Source organism: Osmerus eperlanus, chromosome 7 (genome assembly GCF_963692335.1).
Source record: "Osmerus eperlanus chromosome 7, fOsmEpe2.1, whole genome shotgun sequence".
Taxonomy (NCBI): Eukaryota; Metazoa; Chordata; class Actinopteri; order Osmeriformes; family Osmeridae; genus Osmerus; species Osmerus eperlanus.
In genome coordinates this window covers 16,845,827-16,869,760 of record NC_085024.1, presented here as the reverse complement: position 1 = coordinate 16,869,760, position 23,934 = coordinate 16,845,827, and the positions used below count along the sequence as shown (strand labels likewise).

At 40.9% G+C, this 23,934-nt stretch overlaps 4 protein-coding genes across 9 annotated transcripts; 1 reads left to right on the top strand and 3 right to left on the bottom strand.

The window, feature by feature from the left end:
- Positions 1-496: 496 nt before the first annotated feature.
- Positions 497-3,424, bottom strand: mgat1a (alpha-1,3-mannosyl-glycoprotein 2-beta-N-acetylglucosaminyltransferase a). Its single transcript, XM_062465311.1, has 3 exons — positions 3,208-3,424; positions 1,665-2,506; positions 497-1,489 (listed from the first exon to the last, which is right to left on the bottom strand). Exons 2-3 carry the CDS (start codon positions 2,307-2,309, stop codon positions 791-793), a joined length of 1,344 nt encoding a protein of 447 aa, XP_062321295.1. The 5' UTR covers positions 2,310-2,506; positions 3,208-3,424; the 3' UTR covers positions 497-790.
- Positions 3,425-4,253: 829 nt separating this feature from the next.
- On the bottom strand, positions 4,254-6,306 carry rnf183 (ring finger protein 183). 2 transcript variants are annotated; one of them, XM_062465307.1, is made up of 2 exons: positions 5,987-6,306; positions 4,254-5,690 (listed from the first exon to the last, which is right to left on the bottom strand). In XM_062465307.1, the coding sequence occupies exon 2, from the start codon at positions 5,627-5,629 to the stop codon at positions 4,661-4,663; it is 969 nt and encodes a 322-aa protein (XP_062321291.1). In that variant the 5' UTR covers positions 5,630-5,690; positions 5,987-6,306; the 3' UTR covers positions 4,254-4,660. The 2 variants fall into 2 exon arrangements, with proteins under 2 accessions (XP_062321291.1, XP_062321290.1); XM_062465306.1 differs by having other exon boundaries at positions 4,254-5,712; positions 5,987-6,301.
- Positions 6,307-7,103: 797 nt separating this feature from the next.
- On the bottom strand, positions 7,104-16,613 carry dhx16 (DEAH (Asp-Glu-Ala-His) box polypeptide 16). Of its 2 annotated transcripts, none has more exons than XM_062465293.1 (21): positions 16,503-16,613; positions 15,763-15,966; positions 15,433-15,665; positions 14,852-15,023; positions 14,697-14,753; positions 14,024-14,278; positions 13,638-13,874; positions 13,025-13,216; positions 12,616-12,726; positions 12,400-12,515; positions 12,070-12,280; positions 11,829-11,927; positions 11,339-11,491; positions 10,877-11,017; positions 10,624-10,786; positions 10,118-10,236; positions 9,756-9,823; positions 9,169-9,331; positions 8,349-8,510; positions 8,051-8,224; positions 7,104-7,753 (listed from the first exon to the last, which is right to left on the bottom strand). In XM_062465293.1, the coding sequence occupies exons 2-21, from the start codon at positions 15,958-15,960 to the stop codon at positions 7,625-7,627; spliced, it is 3,153 nt and encodes a 1,050-aa protein (XP_062321277.1). In that variant the 5' UTR covers positions 15,961-15,966; positions 16,503-16,613; the 3' UTR covers positions 7,104-7,624. The 2 variants fall into 2 exon arrangements, with proteins under 2 accessions (XP_062321277.1, XP_062321278.1); XM_062465294.1 differs by having other exon boundaries at positions 14,852-15,020.
- Positions 16,614-17,145: 532 nt separating this feature from the next.
- si:ch73-95l15.5 (uncharacterized) lies at positions 17,146-23,883 on the top strand. 4 transcript variants are annotated; one of them, XM_062465288.1, is made up of 11 exons: positions 17,146-17,437; positions 18,072-18,115; positions 18,307-18,518; positions 18,656-19,659; positions 19,899-20,066; positions 20,944-21,012; positions 21,392-21,541; positions 21,695-21,862; positions 22,052-22,243; positions 22,775-22,966; positions 23,158-23,883. In XM_062465288.1, the coding sequence occupies exons 3-11, from the start codon at positions 18,344-18,346 to the stop codon at positions 23,227-23,229; spliced, it is 2,190 nt and encodes a 729-aa protein (XP_062321272.1). In that variant the 5' UTR covers positions 17,146-17,437; positions 18,072-18,115; positions 18,307-18,343; the 3' UTR covers positions 23,230-23,883. The 4 variants fall into 4 exon arrangements, with proteins under 4 accessions (XP_062321272.1, XP_062321270.1, XP_062321273.1 ...); XM_062465286.1 differs by lacking the exon at positions 18,072-18,115; XM_062465289.1 differs by lacking the exon at positions 18,072-18,115 and having other exon boundaries at positions 17,147-17,437; positions 19,899-20,060.
- Positions 23,884-23,934: the final 51 nt, after the last annotated feature.

Sequence of the window (23,934 nt, the reverse complement as noted above, 5' to 3'; positions counted from 1 at the left end):
GTGTAGAGTAATTTATGACACAACAAACAAGTGTGTAAACAGTCTGAAGTTGTCTGAGTACTTTCAGTTTCACAATATAAACATAGCTTACATCAGTGTTGATATAATCTGACTCGCCAGTTGGTTTGTTACACTTAACCATCTTGGAAGTTGTCCTTGGAAACTGTTGGGTAAAGGGCAGGCACTTTCAGGAAATATTTGGCAGGTGACTGGATGTCTATCACCATCTATCAAGGACTTCAACCATGCCTGTAGCTGCCAGTAGTTGCTCATATGATGCTGATTGCTCCAAACAACTCTGGGTCACAAATAACTTGGAGCTTGGCAAGATTGATTTTTGCGTGGTTGTGATATCTATCTCGCAAGGTTAGTGTTGAGAGGGAGAAATTCTAAATTCCACTCCTGAGATGTTGCCATCATTGCAGTGAATTGGCACTGCCACACCACAGACAAGAGATGTGTACCTAACACAAGTGACCAAATAAAACAAACATGATCAAATTTAATGTATGATTGGCAATATAAAAATACATGTTTGTTTAATACACATTTAGCTGTTCTATAGATGTTTAGATCCATACAAATATAGCTATATTGTAAAGATGAAAAACCTGAGAATTAAGGGTAAGTATAGTTTACAAATGGACATCAGATAACCGCTCAGCACGTACATCATTTATCTTATCAAGCATTCATTGGTGCGCATATACACTCCTTTACTACCATACTTTTTGGTTCCTCAATTTGAAATTACAATCTTTACATCCATTCCTGCTATTAAGTTTGGTTATCAGCTCCAGCTTGTATCATAGTGGCTCCATCCAGGAAGAGGTGCCAAAAAGATTCTCTTACCCCTGTACAAGAAACTGACCACACCCCTATATCCTGTTCGTGGTACACCTGACTTAAGGTCCTCCATAATGCCAAAACCTTTGGCAAATACTTTGAAACTGTCCTTGCTTGAGTACTGCAGACGAAAGGGACCTGCTCCAGTCAGATGACCTTGCTTGATCTCTTCATAGGTCACCAAAGGTGTACTGTAAACCTCCTTCTCAAATAGCTCTTTGTATTTATTTTCCTCCAAGTAAGCGAGGTCCAGTTTGGTGAAAGGCACATGTTTAGAATTCAATTTGATGTAACGCAAGTACTTGTCATAAAACTGTCCCAGACTCACTCCCTTTCGACCAAAGGTTAAAGTTCGGGAGATTTCTGGGCGGATGCAAGCTCGACCTTTACGCTGTGCAGGTTGGCGCATCCAGTCATCCCAGAATGCAGCGGGCCACTTGGGCTCTAGCTCTACCCATAGTTTCCTTAGCAGCATCCAGCCCAACCCAGGGAAGAAGTCAGTTCTGTACAGGACGTCTGCTTTTCCAGGATCCACATAGCCGTCTCGACCATTGTCATTCCAGGCAGAGACACACCACAGTGATACGTCTAAGTTCAGCATCGGGTGTAGGGCTCTGAAGTAATCAAAAAAATCTGGTGCCACCTACAATTGAGGTAGAAAATAAGCAATCTGGTAAAGCTATACACACACTATCATCATGATGAAAAGTTAAGTATTTAAAAATATATACTGTATATATTATGTGTTTTGAGCATATCAATGAATTTGAGTCCCATGTTGTAAAATGTGGGAAGTGTGAGCAGTATAGATGAATTACCTCCAAGTCATCCTCCACAATAACCACAGAGGAATGGGACAGAACTTTGAACACTTGGTTGAGTGCCCAGTGGTAGTGTCTGGATATCTTGTAGTAGCCTTGAAACTTCTTGTGTTCTGGCCTCACAGAGATATCAGACATGTCTGGTTGTTTCAGGTGGGTGACTTGACTTCCATAAGAATCAATCACCTCTGCAGTCTCAGCATGTCCACAGTCTTGACTGACTATAATTGGATAAAGTTCAACTGAGGGGCGGTATTCAATGAGCTTGTCAAGGCAGCGTTTAATGGTGACCCGATTACACGCAATAACCAATATAGGAATGACAACTTGATGAGGACTGTCTTTCTGGTCATTCTCTTCCTGTGTCTCCCACAGTGACTGTTGACTCTGTATCTGAAGAAGAATCTTTCTTTGCATTTCAAGCTCAGATTCAACATTTTCAACCATTCGCAATACATCTCCGGCTACATCCGAACCCCCCTCACCTGGGGCTCCAATTAGCTCTTTATCTTCTCCACCCACCTGTCCATGAAGCTGGCCAGAGGGTGCACCACGCCCCCAAAGAATAAGGACCAGTATGGCATTCCAAGTGACGAATAAAAAGGCACCACAAAAAGTTAAGCAGCCTCTTTTACGAAGCATGATCAAACAACCCAAGGGTAAAGGGAAATCAGGTGGACAACATTTGAACAGTACAGCTGTACCACAAAATGTGTTTTCATTACAGAGTCAAAAAATACAAAAATACACACACAAGTGTGAAGGAAAAACCGAAGAGAAGGGCTCCTACTGAACAAGTCATAAAGCAGGACAGTGGGTTTCAAGCCATCCTCTTCGATCTGAAATAAAAAGAAAACAGTGAAGCTACGAATACACTAGAGTCTGACACTCAAATGTTAAAATCTATGATGACATACGTCAGAAGACTACTACTCTTACTATTTCACAATATCCCCTCACAATAGTAAATCAGGATAGCTCGAAAAGGCAGTCGTTTGTCAAACATTTCAGCAAGATTTTAACCACTAGGGGACGAAAGAACTGGGATTTACCACTGAATAACCAAAAACAACACTTTTGCAAATTTAAATCGGAATCATGAGAAGTATTAGTGAGTTTAGCCATTCGTGAACATTAACAATAGGGATGAACACAAAAAAGGGATTGGGAGTTTAGTTACTCATTAAAAGGTTGTGACAAACGACTAACTTTAGTGATCCAAGATCAATTTGGTTTACAGACTATTGGTTAGGCAAATAATTTCAGAAGCTGTTGACTCCCGGATTGCAAAAATGAATAGCCAAGTAAGTAGGCTACCAGTGTGGGATTTAATTTAACAGTACCTGAATAGGACGAATATACTTGGTTTATCACCTGTGGGTGGCTACAAATAGGCTACATGCACAAAACTTAAACCAACCTTCCACAATGACTGTAAAACAATTCTGTCAAACAATATACATCTTCTACTAGGGAGTGGAGGCGAAAATCAACCGAGCTAATCCAAACCGGTCAGGGAGAAATTAGCTAGATATCTTACCTCGCAGTCGCGCATGTTTCTTCTGTGGCCATTTTTTTTTTTATAATCAATGGCAACATGTCAGACTGTTCGAGGGAAGCGAATGGAGAATACAGCTAACACGTGCTTCGTTACTTTGTTGAAAAAAAGACATAAACTTAATTTTGTTATGTTCTCCTTTGCTCATTTTCCAAGAAATCGAAGACACCCACTGCACTTCCGTATATCGCATGTTCGCAGGAAGTCCCGTCATGTTGAGAATTGTAAACTACATTATTTATTTACGTGTATTAATTCAGCAGATGCAGTTTTATGCTAAACAACATAGGCTACAAAAGGTTATTAAATATGTAGCGGCTACGATAGTTTGCTTAAAATCTGCCTATGCCATTAATCGTTCTAGTTTGGTAAATGTTTGGTGTGTGTGTGGTTTTTAACCGATTTTCTTTCAAATGGTTGCAAATTATAGTGCTTAAATAGCCTATAAAATGCTTGAATCTATTATGAGTTAATCCTATGATTGATACTCACACATGACTAAACTCATCAATCCTGTTTGATTTTGTCATATCAAGAATTATTTTTGGTATGGTAGGGAATACATCCCGGTGTTGTGCCCCCAGATGCACCCCACCTGTAAAAGCACCCAACCCAAACGTTTGGTTGCGATATCAAGACTAAATCTTTAACTTTTTTGATTCGAGTGGGTTGTGCGCAAGCTCCCTCGAGGGGTGCTTTTCCAGGTGGGGGTGCATCTGGGGTCACAACACTGGCTGTGTTTGCCCCTGGTGGTAAAAAACCTTACCTTTTCCAGGTGTTCTGATGTGTTCATGTATTACTGTGAGCATATAAGCAAGCATTAAAATGATAATCATGAAAAATCTGCCACACAACTTTTCACCACTAATTCTTGTTTTACATGGTTATGTAGACAGCAGCTCATGTATTTAAGTTCCGATATTTGAATGGTCCAGTTGGAAAGGGTTAAAGTAACAGTAAAACTAAGGGATGAAGATCCAATGGGTGCACATGTGCATATGAGCGCACCCAAGTCAACAAAATAATCTTGGCATGTTTAATTTCAACATAAAATTTCATTTAGCACATTTACATTTCTGGTAAATGTCACATAGAACAGATAATGGTCAATATTCTAAGTAGGTTATTGAGAAGAATCTGCTTCTTCTACTTTCAGCTCTTAATTCTCAAAGCAATCAAATTCCATTCAACATGATAACTTTTTTCAAAATGTTGTCAAGGCATTTCCTTGGTTCGGGTCCAACTTTAGAGTTCATAGTCATAGTAGTGTAGTGTATCATTGTCTTCTTTTGATAACTACATTAACTACATGTCTTCATATGAAACAAACACCATTTACAATCACAGACAAACTAATTAATGGTCTTTACAATCTAAAATAATTATTTTTTAATCTTCCATTCCTACTATCCCTGACTATTTTAAGTGTTCCTGCTCAACCTGGATGGACATGTTCCTGACGACCTCCTATTCCGGATGGTGATTGGCTGCTATTTGTCTGATTAGGTCTGTTGGGATTGATGGCCAAACTAGGCATAATCACAAAAGTCAAGATGCCTACCAGCATCAGTGCCACAGTGATGGTGATGACTGTCGCCACAACCGAGTAGTAGCACTGGTTGGAGCGGAACAGCTGACGGAGACGACCCCTGACCCTGCTTGGGGGCTGACCCACGTCTAGGACAGTTGCTAAGGTAACTCCTTGTTCCAAGGTTCCCAGTTGGAGGGAAACACCATCTACTGACGTGTTATCTTGCTTTGTGAGGCTAAGATTGGTTGGATTTGCCGGAGGGGGCTTTTTCAGCATTAGCTTGCCCTTGTTGCGCTTGAAGCGAACGGACAGTGCTTTTTGCATCCCTGAAGGGAGCTTGCTGAAGACATCCTCATTGTTGACCAGATGGGGCAGGTCTCGACCGTGGGGCAGCTCGGTGAGCTCACGGCACACTGGGCAGGACAAGGTCTTGAGCTCAGATGAGGAAACGTTGATGCGAGCCAGACACTCCAGACAGAAGGTGTGGCCACAAGAAAGCAGCTTTGGGGTCTTGAACATATTATCATAGGAGCAGAAGCACACCACACACTCAGTGTCTTGCACATTATCCTTGGGGGCATCTGAGCCCATCGGTCTGACCTTTCTTTCCTTTCTGTCACTTCTTCTGGCCTCCTCGCTCCTCCCACGCTCCCTCCTGTGTCCTGTGCCCTTGTTTTGCATTCTCCTTCTGCTTCCCTCTCTCCCTTCTCTCTCAGAGTCTGTGCTCCTGGCTCTCTTTACTTTAGGAGGTTTCTCCTTCTCTTGCTCATGCTTGTCTCTTGGTTCGCCTTTGTGGTCAGGTCGAGGTTTGACGTTGGCCAACTGCTTTTCTCCACGGCCATTACCGCTCTCTCTATCCCTTTTGTCACTCATGATAGACTCAGGAAGGTTAGAGGAAGTTTGTTCTTAAATTTTGGAGTCAGTCAGAAGATTCCTGTTTGCGAGCCAAATAAATTCTGTCAACAGACAGAAGAGAGGATTTACTGTAACACTTGATAAACTACCATGTACCTTGACTACAGTAAATTAAATGTGTAGAACGGTCATTTAAGATGGTAATTTTCCTCATAGACTTGCATGTGCTTAACACCAGTAGAGATACTGTACAACTGCACACAGTTATTGGATGCTGTCAAATGGTTTCTACATCTCATGACCAACAGGCCAACATGCCAATGAAACACACACCAAACCTTACATGTCTAGAGTTATATCAACAAATACACTGACCTGCTGAGGTGTTTGAGAGTTAGATCAGTCAGGGAATCATTTCCAGAGAGACCAGCATTGTAAATTGAATGTTTAATCCACTCAGTAACTAATAATCTATCAAACAACAAACATCTAACTACACTTTACAAAATCTGCTGTCATCTCTTCCTGTTTACCACTTTGTGTGTGCATGTTCCCTCCGTCAGCTCTGTCTACTTGAGACTTTACTGTGACTCTGGATATTCCTCCTCCCTATTTACCCTAACCAGCAGTCTTTCACTTTCCAGTCTGACCAGTTAGACAAGTGTGGTATTTTAACCTCTGCCTCATTTTGTATGTTTGGAATGTAAGGTCTAAATGACTCACTCTAAACTGTCTAAACTGATGGTCTAAACTGATGTCATTCTACTGTCCCTGTCCTGAATTTGGTGTTTGTGTGTACAACAGTATCCAGTGCTAGTAGAACTATTACGAAGGCTCCAATGCCAATGTCTCAATGTTCTATTGAATTCACATATTGAACACATCCTTTGTGAGAACTATTGTCTTTGCACTTAAACTGCTAAAATACCTGTGTTGTGTTTCCTTCTGATGTATCGTCTAAACTTATATATCCATTGTGATTTTGAAATGAGTACTGCAGGGACTCTGGGATCTGTCTCAAAAAGTAATGTGTCATACCTACATTGTCCTCTGCTGGATTTAAGAGAATTGCAATTATAACAATATAGACAACAGATAGACAAAATAGTATTTCAGTACCAAAAACTATTTGTAATAACTTTGTACAACAACTTGAGGTCAGGGTAGCCTGGTCCTAACCAGACTCTCGTACATTGCATTTGTACAGAAGAAAAAATAAAATTGAGCGGAAGTACGTAGGAGGGCATAGCCAGGTTAAGGTCAGGGGTCAATTCATAGAAATAATTGACCTGAAAAGGCTTTCAAATTCAAGTCACTTTATCACAGTAAACATTTTTCAGTTTGTGGCATTTGTTCACCTTAATTTATATGTTGTCAGGTATGTATGGGGTTGCATTCAATGGGAAAGAACAACAATCAAATATTGGCTGATCAACTACAAGTTACGTCAAATCATCTAACCAATAAATTATATTTATTATTGGTGGACTATGTTTAAATATGCTTCATGTCTCTGGGGAAAAGAAATTATGTAATGTTGTCATGTTGTTGGCGCAGTATGTATATTATCTAATTCAACAAGTTTAAGTCACCATTGTATGGGTAGTGAACAACAAATTGGCAGCTAAAAAAAGTGCATCACACTATACATGATGAAAGTAAGAAGAAAGAAAGATATGCTTATTCATGCAGTGGACTCATCACTTAAACGGCTACCTTTATTTTAAAGGTTACAAAAAACAAAACAACTTTGAGCGCAAAAAGCCAAGCAGTGTTCCTTGTCAGTCCACCACCTCATCAGGTGATTTTGCAGTCAACCAAGACAGACACAGATAATATTTTCTGGTTGTCGACTTGATCTACCTTCTATTAGGGGTTCACGATTAAGTCCATCCACATGGGCAATGAAACACCTATTTGGCCCCATGGTATTACAGTAAGTAGTTCTGCTATAGCTGCCAAGTTGTTTGTAAAAGGGGGCGTGTCCCTCTAGTCAGAAGCCCATCCTTATCTTCAGCCCAGCTCCTCCTTGGCCTTGCCCTGTTTGCGGGGCATCTTCTTGCTACTGCTGTCCTCTAACTCTTTGTTCTTGTAATAGTGGGGAGCCACCTCCAGCAGCCAGCCACTGTCTATCTCTATGACCTGTTTATAAACAAATAAACAGAGTTATCTTCCGTAGACAATCCTATCTACTACCGATAAGACAAAACAGTACACAATGTGAGTGAATGGACACGTAAAAAGGCTGTTGCGGTCATACATTCCGACAATAACCCTTTTCAACAAGCAAAACAATCCTCATGGTGTCTCCGTAACTCAAAAGAGTCTCCAGTTTTGTTCACAAAACCATTTGGTACATATGTGCATAGTGACACAACAGTAAATCACCAGTCTCAAACTAAAAGAAAGGCTGTCACTACTAATATAGCAAATATGGACCTGTCTCATGAACTCCTTGGTGGTGAAGACCAACTCGTGATAGATGAGCCAGCGAGGCTGCTCCTCAAACAGTGAGCTGTTGGGATGGACGTAAACAGTCTGTTGGTGCTTTACTGTCTTATAGCCCCCTTTACTCAGCCGTGCTGTGTGATAGAAATAGCCCGCAGTTATCGCCTGAGAGAAGGGGAGAGGACACAGACAAAAGACTGTTATAACTGCATTTCAGTCATGTTCTCTTTGTTAGATTAAGACTACGTCCAATTTCATGTTCATATTTCTTGTTTTCGTTTGTACACACCTTGCGTAGAGGCACAATGTCTCCTTGGGAACTGCACACCTCCACCTCAATCCTGTCCATCAGCCCCTCCAGCTGCTCACGCACGTCCCTGGCCCGCTTCATGGAGCGGAACTGGATGAAGTTCTCATAGCACCATTGGGTGGAGTAGCCACTCTCCATCCACTGACAGACACAAATGTCAAACAGAAGATCCAACTATTTGATACCATAGAATCTTTAAGAATTATAATTGAATCTGTCATAGTGTCAATGGATTGTCAATATATAAAACACTTATTTAACTTAATGTCGCATTGTGTCAGCTATATTACTGCTTGTTATGATCAAAGGATTCAGACAACTTCCATTATTAAAAGTTATTGTTTAGACTTTGACATTTATATTGATTATATTAAATAAAGCCTTCTCCTCCAACCAAGGGAGGTGATGCTGGGAATACACATAGCTACAACAGCTAACTAGCTAGGTTAATTAGTTGGTTAACATTATATACACCAATTCTTTATAAAATCCCCCCAGGGACACGGATGTTACTTCAGTCCTGGTTACATGTTTAATATTTGGCTTGTTAATAAAAACATTTATTAGGTGACTATCACTGGGAATGACAAAGTCATGTTTCCTGGAATATATACAAATTCTAGGGTTGACTTATAATGTCCTATTTCCTGGTGAATATGAAAATGTTAGGGTTGACACGCTACTTTAGGTGAAGAGGTTGATAAATGAAAGGTAGATAAATTCCTTTAAAAGCTTTTTAGGTAAGGAATCCATATGATTGACATCAGAGATACAATAAGTCTTGGATTTCAATAATTACCTGTGTGTATACATTAAGCAGCACCATGTGGTCTCCTCCTGGCACCACAAAGTTCATCCTGGCATTGTCAGCGTGGACCACCTTGTCTTTGGGCCGGTAGAAGATGGAGTTGTTGACAGATAACATTGCAGCTATTGTCAGCACCTCCTCTGAACACTTATACCTAGTTAGGGGAAGGAGAAGAGTGTTGAGTAAAAAGAAAAAATATATACTGTAATACACAATAAAATAAATTAAGATAAAAAGCTGAAAGGGTGTGGGAGAGGAGTGGAGGAGTGGATGAGAGAAAGAGAGGCTGGTTAACCCTCGTGCTGCCTTCGGGTCACATGACCCAAAGGTTCATAACGAACCATCGTTGTGTTTACCCAATTTTACCCAATACAAAAACAAATAAAAATAATTTTCTTTTAACCTTCGCAATGTGGGGGGTCTGAGACAGCCCAACGGTTAAAAGAAAATGCTTCACTTTGTTTTTGTATGCGGTAAAGTTGTCGCAATACGACGGTGGGTCACAATGACTGATGGGTCAGAATGAACCGAAGATAAAACAAGGGTTAACAAGGTTAGTAAGAAGAAAACGTCCATACTGTTCAGAAGCCAGGATCATCTTGCTGAGCATAGGGTCAACAGGCAGCTCAGCCATCCTGCGGCCCATCTGGAAAAGATGAATGCACACAAACACATTGGTACAACAGTTTCATAAAATATTCAACGTCTACAGCTCAGTTTAAAGCTTTTAACCTCCATTTCCTTCTTCATAATCACATTGTGAATGTAATATACAAAACCTGCTTTAACCTGCTGGTTAATTCTAGAACTCATGAACAGATTCTCTGTGGTTGGACTAGATTCAGAAACAATATCCTTTTCATATTCCCAGTGCAAAAAAAACCTAAGCATTGTTGCTAAATCATAATCTTGGTCACAAAGTCAGGTAAGGGGCAGGTACCTTAGTGAGTTCTCCCAAGTGGTTGAGAGCACCTAGTGCATAGAGCTGCTCCAGAGCAAGAACTAAGGTCTCATGAGGGGGCGGGTCCATGAAGTCAAAATGGATGAGGTCATTGATGCCTGTAAGAAAGAGCATAAATATATTACAACAGACAATGGTTTAATATTGGACTATAAGCCATCAAGTTCACAAATAATTCAGTACTTCGTAGCTCTAGAACATCTTTCTGTTTGGCTCTCCTTGTTATCCCACCAATCATGACCAGGGTCTATGTTAATGCCAGTGATAAACATCACCATAGCATGATTTTGCCACTACCATGCTTCACTGTAAGGAAAGTATTAGTCCGGTGATGAGCTGTACACTGATTTTGCCAGACACAGTGGTCTGCATTTAGGTCAACCAGTAAAACTTTTGTCTAATCTGACCAGAGAATGTTTTTTGTCTCAAGTGGTGGATTTCACACTAAATGAACAAGGCAACCCATGAAATCCAAAGTGCCATACCTAGACTCTTGAGCAACAGCACTACATTTCCCAGGTTAGTCCTCTGGATCTCAGGAACAGTGGTCTCCTCCATCTCGTGTTTGAAAGCCCACGCTGTGTACAGACGGAAACACTTCCCCGCAGCCACTCTGCCTGCCCTTCCCGCTCGCTGGTTAGCTGAGGCCTGAAGATGAGTCCAATACAGTCAGTCAACAAAAACAAGTAAAATAAATACAAAAAAATGCCCCCATAAAAGAGAAAAATAATTGATTACCCGTGAGCAGGGCGTGACTATTAACGACTCCATTCCAGTGCGTGCATTGTAACTCTTCTGCTTGCAGAAGCCTGGGTCAATGACATAGATGATGCCATCTATGGTCAGAGAGGTCTCTGCGATGTTGGTAGCCACAACCACCTTAGTACAGAGGTATAATATACACAGGGTACAAGGTCAAATATACACAGGATAAAAGGTCAAGGGAGTGTGTATTAACCAAAACTCATAAAATCATTTTTGATCATCATGATTTGCTTCTGACATGTCTGTACAGTATGGCATAGCAGCCAACCAGTCAACTTGTGTTTTTTATATAAGGTGTTGTTATGTCTTCGATCAGGGGTTTTAGTAGTCAGTTGTCTCCACTTGTGATGACAAGTACAAAGACGCTGACACAAAAAATATACAGGATAACGACTGAAGTCAAGAGTTTCAAATACAAAATAGCTGCGTTCTGACCTTGCGTGCGTTAGGGGGAGTGGGATTGAAGATCTTGGCCTGCATGTCAGAAGGCAAGTTGGCATAGATAGGCAGGATCAACAGCTCAGAGATCTTGGAGCCCAGACGCCTGCACCTCTCCTGCAGCAGCTCACAACAGGTCTCGATCTCCTCCTAAAGCAAAGAGGGGGATGAAATATATCTTGTCAGAAAAATGCTGGCCCTTTGCACTTTGGCATAACACACTGGTCCAAAGGACCTAACGATAAAGGCAGGAATCTCTTGATTGTGTGCGTGTCTGTCTGTGTGGTGCGATTATTTCAACAGGGCACAGTATGAAGCTGAAACAAGCGAAGTAGCCATGGATCTTGAGAGCCCCGACAACGGCCACTGTACTCGTTTGATTAAAGACGAATAGATAATCGCGCAGAAAACATTCGGTGAGTATGACAAACACGATTCTGAAATTATATCAAATATGACTTCATTATGAAATCAGGAAATGCTGTACCTGTCCAGTAAGGAAAACCAGCACATCTCCAGGGGGCTGCGTGACGTGGATCTGGAGCACTGACACCACACAGGCCTCCAGGTAATCTGCTTCAGGGGCCTGGAGAACCAGGGGAATACATTGACATCATGTGTAGATCACACAAATACCATCTGACCCAGATATGGAATGGGGTCAATAGTCGTATCTGGAAGTACCTTGGTGTTGTGACTGAAACGGTTGTTTTGAATAGGATGCGTACCTTGGTGTAGAAGATGTCTACTGGGAATCTCCTGCCAGGGATTCTGAAGACGGGCGCGTCGTCAAAGAAGCACGAAAACCGTTCTGTGTCTAAAGTGGCGCTTGCCACTAACACTTTAAGGTCCGGTCGGAACCGGGCAATGTCCTTGATAAGACCAAACAGGATATCTGTGTGCAGTGTCCTCTCATGGGCCTCGTCAATAATGACCACACTGCAAGCATGAGGTGACAAAGAAAATCACAAATTTACCTCAAACGAAAACATGATACATCATCAACAAAAAGAAACCCCCAAATTCAAACTTTGCGGTACTTAAACAAGGGGTAGCACCTGTAGCTGGCCAGGTCAGGCTCTGTTAGGAACTCGCGCAGCAGCATGCCGTCCGTCATGTATTTGAGGACTGTCCTTTCTGAAGTGCAGTCCTCAAAACGGATACTGTAGCCCACCTGAGGAGGACAGGACGGATACTGTTAACCTTTCTTCAACTTAATATAGGCCTTTTGTCATATACAAAGCATTTCAGCAGAGAAAGAGAGACAAACTCACCTCATTGCCCAGTTTGACAGCCACTTCCTGTGCAACTCTGGCTGCAACAGACATTGCTGCTACTCTACGTGGCTGAGTACAACCAATCTTCATTCCCCCCTCATTATAGCCCTAGGAGAAAGGGTAAGGCAGACAGTTGAAACCAAACTGTGTACACTGGTAAAAAAAACTATAATAATGTGTAGTATCCAACATCTTAAACAGAGCTCCAGATAACCTATTGCACTGGTAGAACTGATGCTACAGAATAGGGAAGCACCCACCATCTTGAATATCCGCTGATATTTCATTAAATTAGTAGGTGCGCCTCTAAAATATTCTGTGATAAATTATGGTTTGTCCAAAGCCATGAAAGAAAGGAAATTCAAATGTCCACCACAACCCTAACTCAAGCGATGCAGCAACTCACATCCTCCATTAGGTATTGTGGGATCTGGGTGGTTTTTCCAGAGCCCGTCTCCCCCTCAATGATCAGGATTTGGTGTTCCTTGATGGCGGCCAGTAGATCCCCTCTGTAGGGGAAGACAGGCAGGCTCCGTCTCACCTCCTGGATTGACTGTCTCTGCACCTCTGCTTGGGACAAGGCCGGGGTACTGTCCTCCTAAAGACACAAACACACAGGATGCATGCATACATACTGTTCCAACTGGTATTCTGACAAATAATGGCAAAACAGTTAAGAACAATTTTACCATTTTAGTGGACCACACAAAATGGACAAAACTCAAATGAAGAAAAACTTGCATAATGACAAATTTGCATTTATTATTATTATTTTGAAGTTATTAATGATTCATTCCTATCATAATGAGAAAGGGTTTTAATCGCCATGAAAGTTTGCACAGACAAGGAATTTGCTTTGGCAGGAAGGTGCATACATTAAACATATAGGAATCTTAAAAATTTAAATATGAGATCTAACTTATGGTGTAGAAGTGCCTTTGGCACTTTTTTATCATAGCAGGGTATTCTATTCCTCTCATAAAACTGCAAGCATTTTATAAAATACTTTGTAAAAATACCATTTCTGAAAGCGTTCCTTTCATTGTGACAGCACTGCTGACAAAGTTGATCATCTCGTCCTCCTCCAGAATCAGCTGATACTTCTCCTTCTCTTCTTTCATCCCTCGCTCCCTCTCCCTCTTTGCCCCAAAGCTGAGGGAGGCAGTCTTAAGCCTTTCTTCTTCCCATCGGCCCTGCTCTCCTCCCATCTCCATAGGCATGTCCAACTCCAGCTCCATGTCTCTCTGAGGCACCGTCTGGGAGAAAGACAAAAAAAGAAAATGGGAAACTGAATTAGAAGTCACAAGTGAACCAACACTCCATAGATGAAGAATGATTAGCTGATTTGAACAACTGAACAGTGTACCAGAACCTAGACCAGCATTCAACTGTGCCCCCATCTTACCTTACTCCTCTTCTCTTCAGGCATGTAGTAGCGGTTCTTCCTCTCCTCCTTCTCCCTGGCTCCGGCCTGCTTGTAGTCCTTAGCCAAGTCTCGGATGGTGCGTTTGTAATCCAGTTCCTTTCTCTCTCTGTCAGTCAGGTTGTCATTGGAGAAAAGGTATTCGTCGTCAGCAATCTCAGCCTCCAGGTCCTCCAGCTTCTCTGCCTCTCTTTTACTCAAGTACTCGAAACGTGACTTCTTCCTCAGCTCTGGAAGCTAAGAGAAAAATGGTAAAGGCAGTGGCGGGAATTTGTTAATTTGTAGGTCACCATCTTGATTAAGATATTCTCACTGCAACATGCAAAAATAAAACACGTTGGGAAATGTATTGGCATCTCAGGTGTATTTGTGTGGCCTCTGCAAAGTTAGCAACAGAGTAGGTGGAGCTAGTTATGGTGCTGTCAAAAGAAGTGTTGGTGCTTTTTATTTACATATGGTAATTCCCAACATAAATGTACTTTAATGTCTAAATTAATGCTGTTTATGTCACCATCTTCCAAATTATTTCTCAGCGCACACTTCAATTCTCTTCATCACTATAAATAAATCCCCACACAAATGTCCACGTCCAATAACTCCATCCATGAACACATTAGATTTTCTTATCACACTGATGTTCAAACACATCACTTACAAATTTTTTCTGATCCTCCTCTGCCAACTTTAGTCTCTTCTGAGCCTCCTCATACGCCTGGTGAAAAGATGACATAAGTTTGTTTCAAAAACAGAAAGCAAATTAAATACAGCAGGAAGCAAGTCCTTTGGTTCTGTTACTCATTCCAACCCTACCTTCTTGTCAGTCCTCTCCATGATGTTCCGTGTCTTATCTTTGTCCTTCAGCTTCACTCTTTCAGCAAAGGCATCCCTTTCTTCCAGATCTTGCAGCCGCTCTCTCTCCTCTTTCTCCCATTCCTCCTCTTCGTCATCATCTTGTTTGTTTGTCTTCTCGCTTTCATTACTTCTACCATAAAAGAAAATTGAATACACAAATCACATCGACCAATACCTATAGAAAAGCTCATTACGATGGCAATGGGTATTATCTGAATTACACCCTCTCTGTCTAACTGAACCGCAAGTTGACCAAACAACCGCTAGGTGACCAAACAACCGCTAGGTGACCAAAGAACCGCTAGGTGACCAAACAACAGCTAGCGTTAGGTGACACATGACAGCGTTTCCTGCAGTATAACTGGTCGGACCAACTTTTATTGAATGCAAATACAAACATATGTCTGTCTGCTGGGGTTGCAAAGCCAAATTTGAATATGCCTAATAAAAGCATAATAATCCAACCGTTTTTCTCAAATACTTGCACTCAAGCAGAACACAGATTGAAGCTACATAATGCCCAAAATATTTGATCTTACCTTTTCTGAATGTCTTCTTCACTCGAAGAGTCTCTTTCCTCCTGTTTCTTTCTAATGTGTTTCCTTTTGTTTCCTTTGTTTTTACTCTTTTTCCCTTGCTCTTTCTCTGTTGGAGGCTCTCCATCACTCTCGCTGTCCTCCAGTAAGGTGTATGTCAGATTCTTTTTTTCCATCTCTATTACTTGTCTCTCAATCGCTCTGGCTGGTTTCTCAACAGGTTGTTTCCGAGGAATCTGGAACGCATTAATGAAAATCATTATTAAGGACGATTATCAATCAAGTTAATCTTTTCTGTAACAAATGCAAAAAATATTAAGCAAACACTATTACCTTATCATAGAGTTCTTTTGCAAAAGCAATCACTCTCTGATTAATGTCAATGGTGTTTGTCTGCTGGAGGCGAGCCACAAAGTCCTGGTGGCTTGAGGCTTTTCTCGCAGAACCGATCATGAATTGGGATACATACTTGTCACTCAGGCCGAGAATGTCATGGAGATTATCGCTTACCCACTGCTCTAGATTGGCCATTTTCACCTAATGTTGAAATAACATGAATATGATAAATACAGCGTAGTACATTTCAGTTTGTACAACGTACTACAAGTCAGTAACTAAATGTAGAACTCAACCATGTCACGACAAGCTAGCAAGCGAGTGTAAGATCTATGTCCCTATACCTTAGGTATTAGGATTGGTATCTGAAGACTGTGCACCTAGCTAGCTACTTCTTTACTATATTCAACTTAAAGTTACATATATATGGCTGTCTTAGCTAACCACCTAAACCAGCACAAATTAGGTGGTCTAACGCTTAACATGTATGGTGCATAGTCTAACAGTTTTATGAACACGACAAGATGCTAATAACATTACAGCTTGCTAACGTGGTCTTTGCGTTTCGTCGTCAGCTAGTATACTGTAATAGTAAACAGCAAACACAGTCAAGAAGCTAGCTAGCTAGCACAACATGAAAAAAACGTGGAAAAAAGTTTTCATGTTTAACTAGAATGCTGTGTCAAGGACGTATATCATTCATAATTTATTGGGTATAATTATTTGTTTTCTGGTACCTTATAGATAAACGTCCCAAAGCAACCATGCAGTTCGAGATTATTTTTTTAATAAAAGAAAATAGCGATTTGCTTCCCACTGAAAAGGAAGTTGAAGTCTCAATACGGAATCTCATTTCCGGTTGATGTCGTCAAACTATTTCAAAATAAAGGTCACGTGAATGTATTTTTCATTATTTAAACTTTCTCCCAAATTATTGAAAACTACACAGGATATAGGTAAAATCATATAAAAAGATGAAACAATTAAATTAAGGATAGATTTTATGAAAATGTTCATATAGTTTCGGCTGAGAAAACTAACTTTTGTGCCCCCTCGATTAAATTGATTCATGAAGGTGAGGAATCAGTAAGCAATATCATACGAGGTTAAAACAGTACGACATTGCTTTTGCACAACAGTTCTACAGGTGCAATTAATTAGTTAACAGTAGTAAGCGACAACCGATTGAAATGTGTTAAAATAATTATGTATTTGGCTCAGCCAACATCTAAATCTGATTCCTTGACAGCCGTAATATATGTATATGCTAATACATAACGGGTTGACCTCTTCACAGTTTTATTGGAAAACATGAATGCGTCACTTGTTTGTCAGTTTCAATAAAGCCACGTTCTCGATTTTGCGTATTGCGTAGTAGCCTATTAAGATCAACCAACGCACAGCTTTAAAACTCCTGTTCATTGTCATACAAAAATGGGAACGTCTGAAGGGAATGCTAGAGGTGTGAAACTTATATAATACAATTTTATGACAAAAAAACATAAATGAGGATGTATTGTATTACCATTTGTTATAATGTAAATCTGCGCAAAGAGCTATCAAGTGTTTTACACAGTGACAGACGGTAAAACACCCAGGTATAACCCATGACGTCACTGAGGTAACTCTTCACTCCAGTGTTGCTGCGCGCCGAAGTTCCTGGTTGTCATTTGTAAGAAACTTTTACAAAATCTTTCATAATGTGTTTCATATATTTCATATGTGTTAGAAGGCTATAAATAGTCAATAAAATGTAAAAGTTGACAGTTATATTAGCCTACACGTTTCCTTTCAAGCTGAGGAGGCACACGTTTACATTTGAGAGCGCCGAGCCAGATTTGACTTTTTGCGGTGTTGGCTAATCTAAATTGTAGCCTAAACTTTGATATGCAACTTGAATTGCGGACTGGTGTAGGTTATGATCAAAAAAACAGTATAGGGTTAAAGTGACCACGAACCAAACTACAAACATTGGTTGGACAACACTTTCATGGCAATCTGACACACCGAAGTCGCTATACCTAACGTTATGCCATTTAAAATGGGGCTATGGTAGGCTAATGCGAAGTCATCATTTCTGCACACTCCGCATGATAGGGAAACGTACAATATCTTACAGTCTTACTATAAAATGTTAAATATAATTTATACAAAGTACAAGTAGGCTATAAACATACAGGTGAACAAAGGCAACGCGATTCATTTAGCAGTTTTGGAAAATCTCTGTCAGCGTGACTGAAGGTCGACGTGTGCAGCCTTGTCCTTTGATAGCTGTTCAATTGCGCATACCGTTTGTTGATCTTCAGGGGCAACCAGTCTGAGTAGACTTGTGCAGGAAGCAGCCTTAAAGGTAAATGTGAGGCCAGTTCTGACTTGACAGCTCAACATGGTAGTTATAATCCCACTGCTAGTGCAACCAGTAACCTTAATTCTCCATCTTCCTTCCATTTTTGCTCACAAGATAAAACAATGGATAAAGTAGCCTACATTTGTAAAATTTTAAGGGACTTCAATTTGAGTTTTTTCCACTGTGTTTTCCAGAACATTATATGGACACCTTGATGAGGTATCTGTCACAATGTCCTCTAAAGGCAGAATGAAGTGCTGCCGGGTGTGTGGGGGTGGTCTCCAGGGTAACCAGAGGCGATGGCTCTATGGGGTCCAAGACCGGAGAGGAGGTGGTCATCCCCAGACTCCTACAGAGTCTCTCTCCAGAGGAAGTGTCTCAAAGTCATCTCAAAGCAGCCCCTGGGGTGAGTGTGCACTGTAGTACTGTAACATAAAATAGTACCAGGCCAACCAGGAAACAAATATTCAATATACAGAGTAGGGGTGTGTGTGTGCCTTAATGTCTGCATGTGTATCTTTAATGTTTCCCCGCCTCCCACAGGTAGCACTACATCTCTTGCGTCCTCAGTTTCCATCTCAAAATTCCATACCTCGCTCACCCCTACTAAAGGAATAGACCTTCTGTCCATACTCACACACATATTGGGGCAGTCTGTACCCCGAGGAAACGGACAGGAGGAGTTTTTGTGCGGAAAATGTGTGTCAGTTTTAGAGCGAGTGTTCAAATTTGACACAGTGATAGCCAGAGTGAGAGTGTTGTCATCTGAGAGGCTGCAGAAGTTGTACCAGGAGAGGGATAAGATCAGACAGTGGGTACGCAGTGCATACCGCCAGCACCACCCTCCTGGCTTCAGAACTGAGAGCAACACTAGTGAGGAGGATGGAGAGGAGGAGAAAGAGGGTTACAGAGATATGCTTACGGAGAATATGGTCCTTTCAGAGTTTGAATGCTGGTCTGAGAAGTGGGAAAGGTGCAAATATTTTAGGAGAACTGGTAAAAAATGCAAGGAAGGTAAAGATTGCGAGGGATGTGATTCACTGAGGGTCTCTGATTCAGATTATGAGTCTGTTTGTGGCATTCCCCGTTACCTGCCATTCCAAGCCTTCTCCCCATTGGCCTCATCACGGGTAAAGTCACAGAGCATGCCTCTTCACTGGTCAAGAAGGCCTTCACTCAGTTCCAGCGCAGCTTCACTGATCGGGTCCAGCCTGTCTTTACAAGCGCCTTCATCCAGCCAATCTGTGGACTCGCTAGATGGTAATGATTGTTTGGATTGGCGAGGTGATCAGTCTTTCAACCTAGTAAGGGTGCTTAAAGATCTGAAGAGTATTGAGAGAAAGCCAATGACTTCACCATCAGGAAGTAGAATCCCTGTTTTGGAAAGGAAGGAAGAGAGAAATACAGGGGAGGCTGAAGAGGTGTCATCACCAATCCTTACAAGGGCTTTGAATTTTGGAGAGGGGGAGGAGGAAGAAAATGTAGATGAGCTGAATGGAGAGAGAAGCGATCTTCTGACAGATGAGTTTATTCCCTTACATACAGAGGTGAGTTATTTTTTGTAATGCCCATAAAGCCAACACGACACTAGATCATAGAATCATAGAGCTTGTCTTCGGGTTTCCAATCTGTCACGGAAATGTAAATATTGACACAGTCAGTGTGGGCAGTTTATTAAGTCATCCATTACTTTTTATTGCCAGAACAAATATCAGAAGAGCAGTGGTTATTTAACTGATGTTTTTCATTGTCAACTAAGACTTTCATGAATTTTATTTCAATTTAGCACATAACAGGTAGAATGCATCTTGCAGTCAGCCAGTTGAGAAGACAGCTGGTTCAGGCCATGGCCCGTATCAACACTCTAGAGATGGAGCTGAAACGTGGACAGAAACCTACAGCCAATAGTGATGACAACAAATCTGTGGATTCTGGAACAGTAAGCAGTGTATGGGTGAAGAGTTGTTTGATAGGTTCAGTTAAATATGCAACCAGTTAAGACATAATTGAATTTCATATTAAGCCTGCTAAATTAGACCCAATGTCTTTGGAATGGGTGTGTCTCTATGCTCTTCAGAAACTGGTTTGATCAGATGATGCAATGAAAATATGGCTTGAGCGTAGACCCAACCCTAACCCTGTGCATGTGCAGACATAAAAATGCATACAGTAGCATAGTTTAGGCTGTAAACATTGTGTTGACTAAGCACAAATATACCTGGACTCATGCAAGGAACTGGGTGTGTTGCTTGTAATTGTGTAAGGGTGGGTCATTTTACCGTGATGTAGGTGCATTTTAATAATCTCACACTCCTTACTTTGGAATGTTTTCCACGTTGGCCCAGGGCTCAGTAGGCTTCTCATATCTTTAACAGGCTTCTCAGTTGCTCTGTGGCCTGTTCTGATCTTTTGATCTCGCACCCTCCCTTGTTTTCTCACATTCACTTTCTTCATGGGAATGTTTGATAAAATGAAAAGTGTATTACTTTTTAATTTCCTGTGAAATATGTGTGTTCGTTTCTCAACCTTTTAAGTGTGTAGTTCCCATTGAGAACATCTCCATTGTAAGAAAGCAATGAACAAGGTTCATTCCAATACACAGCAATACACACATTAGTTTCAACACTGTAGCTGTTGGTCTACTGTACTAAAAACATAATGTAGGCTACATCATAAAACATTTTGTTTGTGCATCTGTAGAGTTACGGTTGTGGTGGTCATTTGAATGTCCTCTCTTTTGAATTTTTATAAATCATAATCTCTCCATGAAACGTAGTTTGTTAATTAATTTGCATTTGTCCCTTTTCAAATTTTCTATCCAATTGTCACAGACTGAAGGTGGGGACCTGCCACTGCACAGCATTAGACACACTCTTCACAGCAGGGAACAAGTGATGCATGTGAGTGCCATGCACACAGACACAATACCTGTCCTGGGCTGGAGAATTACTTGGACTATTTGTTTTATTTCCAAATCATATCAGTTACATTTAACACTTAAGTGATGAGTTTAATAGGGTCTGAATACTTACAGCATGTAAATGTGGTATTTTAGCAAGTTTTTTGTTCAAATTATTTCTAAAAGCCTGGTATTACTTTAGCATTGTGGTTTATTCATCTATGTATAGACTGATAAAGGGTAATCAATTTACTTAATCAATGTTAGAAAGAGGGCTGTAACATCATTAAATGTAGCAGAAGGGATGGGGTCTGTATTCTGTCCAAATTCACTGTATGTTTCACTAGTCTCGTGTTTTTTTCTACGTTGCTCCACTCTAGAAATTTCTGGAGTCTTTACAGTCAGAGATGAGTGAGAGGGACAACAGACTGGATGGAGAGATTGAGGAACTTACGAAGATTGGGAAAGACAAAGACATGGATATCAACATACTAAACACTGTGCTTCGTTGTAACCAAGATATCATAAATGTAAGGCCAGTGACACAAATGAGGAAACATGTACAGCTTATGTTTGTGATTAACACATTTTTGAAAATGTGCAACACTAATTAGAATTTCACACAATTTGGACATCCTTAATTCCATTAGAATTATTGCCAAGGAATATGTCTTTCTCCACAGGGGTTGCGAGTAGAGCTAGCAGAGAAGGAACAAATGCAAAAGCAAGTTCAGAAAGAGAGGGAGGTCTGGAGACAGAGAGAGCAAACCCTGTCTGCAGTCATCCAGGAGAAAGAAGAACTTCTGCATTACCAGAAGGAGGTGCTAGAGAGCTGTCAGAAAGATGTGCAGGTGAGAGAATTATCTCTGCAAAATCTTGTCCAAATGCATGGTGAAAAAGTTTAGAGTTTTTATTGTATCCATATAATCTTATGCCTGATTTGATATCTTGAGTTAAATTCCTATTCCAGTGAAATCTATATACAAAAACCACTGCAAAAAGTAATTTATTTTTTCTTCTTTTGTTGTATATCCTCCCAGGCTCTTTCTGATTCTGTGATTGGTCATGGAATGTCAGGGGGCAGGGCTGAGGGGGCTCTAGCCAGTCAGCTACAAGACAAGGAGGCCCTTCTCACAGTTTGGATCAAGGGCAGAGATGAGCAGAGTGCCACCTTGTGTCAAGAGGTCACCAAGCTCACCACTGCCCTCAATGACTACCAAAACATGGTGCAGGTGAGGGATCTTTGTTTCACCAAGTGAATTTCACAGCATAGTAACCCAGCACTCAAAATATTTACATGTATTCATTTAGCACATTTAGGGACGTACAAAAGGTGCATAGTAAACGTACAGCAGCAGTTTGAGTAAAGTTCAATATTTACTGTATTCTGTATTTACTAGCCACACTACAGAGTACCTGAATCTCAGCTATCAGGTGCGGGAGAACAATGATAACCCTGTCTAAACCACAGTCAGGCTGCGGGGCTTACAAGCCAACGGCTGTTAGTAGGAAAGACCAGTTAATTTAATGTAATTTCACCTTGCTGTTGAGCAGACCTTTGACAAGGCAGGGTGTATGTATGCCACTATGAAAGGAAACTGTGTCTGGCTCGGCTAGATGATATTTTTACAGGGTCAAATCATAAGACAACACCATCTAATGTAATCTAAAGCAAAGTATTTGGTATCTTTTAGTTTTTGTAATTTCCTTTTACTAAGACCCATTCTGAGCCATTGTACATTATGTTGTCTTCTTTTCATCAGGAGCAACAGGAAACCCACAGTCAGACGGTGTCCTTATTAAAGGAACAGCTTTGCGAAACTCAGAATAAGCTGAGGGAGAGATGCAGGGAGAACAAGGAGGTGGAGAAAGCCTGGGAGAAGGAGAAGCAGGACAGGGAGAGGAAAGAGTGGAAACTGAGGGACAGCCTGGAGATGAGGAACAAGCTTATTGAGGTATGTTGATGTACAAGACCTGTTGCTGCACATTTCCTAATGTGGCCCCCTTTAGTTACCTTAACACTACCTAGTGGCAATAGTTATTACCAGTTAGATCACTCCAAATACATAATGGTTGTTTTAGCCATAAGGTAGTGCAAGAATGTTGTGACATGGTGGCAATGATTTATTACTGCTTTTTTTATCAGCAAGTTCTCCTGGACTCTGAGGAGCGGGATCACTTGTTTCAAGAGCTGCAACAGAACCTTCTGAACGACTGAAGCAATGACTGCCGTGAAACAGACTTTATGAGACAGAACGAGGGAAAGAAAAATCTAACTACTTGCACTTTTTGCACCAGAGGTAGTTGACATTGTGGTTGATCTCATTCGTTCTAGCATGCCGGTTGCATAGGCAAGCTCCCCCTTTTTTGTTTGGCATGGACCAATGGGAAAATTAGGTAATTTGCTCAATTGGTCATGTGTATGTTACGTGTCATAAGTCATAGCATTTGGAGTATGGGTAAATGTTTGGCCTAAATTCAACTATTGCTGGGGGATCATGTGACATTTGATTTTATGTACATAAGCCTGGGTTCATTGTTAATTGATTCTCCATTGTCTGTCTGGTATATTAAATGCTGCCAAGTTCCATGCACAATCATGAAGTTGCTGTTATTTGTGATTTTTTCATTTTGTTCAACGTTGTAACTTGTATTTTCTTTTAACATTTTGTTTACAAGGTATCAGGCTTAATACCATTTGTATGAAAAGGTTTATACATTTACACAAAAATGTATTCTGGTTTGTGTACAATCCAGCTCCTCCTCTGCATAATGCTTAATATATGTATTCTGGGTTTATTTTACTGGAAATGTACTATTGGTGCAATAATAAACGTTTTAATCCAAGAGAAATAAACACCTCTAATCCAAACCCTGACGGATGACGTGTTTTTATTATTTATTTAAGGTATGTTCCCAATGT

Bases quoted from the DNA above. Each gene is read 5' to 3' on its own strand.
- mgat1a (XM_062465311.1), bottom strand. From the start codon at position 2,309: ATGCTTCGTAAAAGAGGCTGCTTAACTTTTTGTGGTGCCTTTTTATTC. The intron at 1,490-1,664 runs GTAATTCATCTA...CCTCAATTGTAG, and splicing joins TTGTGGAGGATGACTTGGAG to GTGGCACCAGATTTTTTTGA.
- rnf183 (XM_062465307.1), bottom strand. From the start codon at position 5,629: ATGAGTGACAAAAGGGATAGAGAGAGCGGTAATGGCCGTGGAGAAAAG.
- dhx16 (XM_062465293.1), bottom strand. From the start codon at position 15,960: ATGGCCAATCTAGAGCAGTGGGTAAGCGATAATCTCCATGACATTCTC. The intron at 8,225-8,348 runs GTGTGTACAAAC...CCCTTCTCTCAG, and splicing joins ACATTGTGCCTCTACGCAAG to GCGATAACTGCGGGCTATTT. The intron at 7,754-8,050 runs GTCCATATTTGC...GTTTATAAACAG, and splicing joins CCAAGGAGTTCATGAGACAG to GTCATAGAGATAGACAGTGG.
- si:ch73-95l15.5 (XM_062465286.1), top strand. From the start codon at position 18,344: ATGTCCTCTAAAGGCAGAATGAAGTGCTGCCGGGTGTGTGGGGGTGGT. The intron at 19,660-19,898 runs GTGAGTTATTTT...ATTTCAATTTAG, and splicing joins TTATTCCCTTACATACAGAG to CACATAACAGGTAGAATGCA. The intron at 21,542-21,694 runs GTAAGGCCAGTG...CTTTCTCCACAG, and splicing joins GTAACCAAGATATCATAAAT to GGGTTGCGAGTAGAGCTAGC.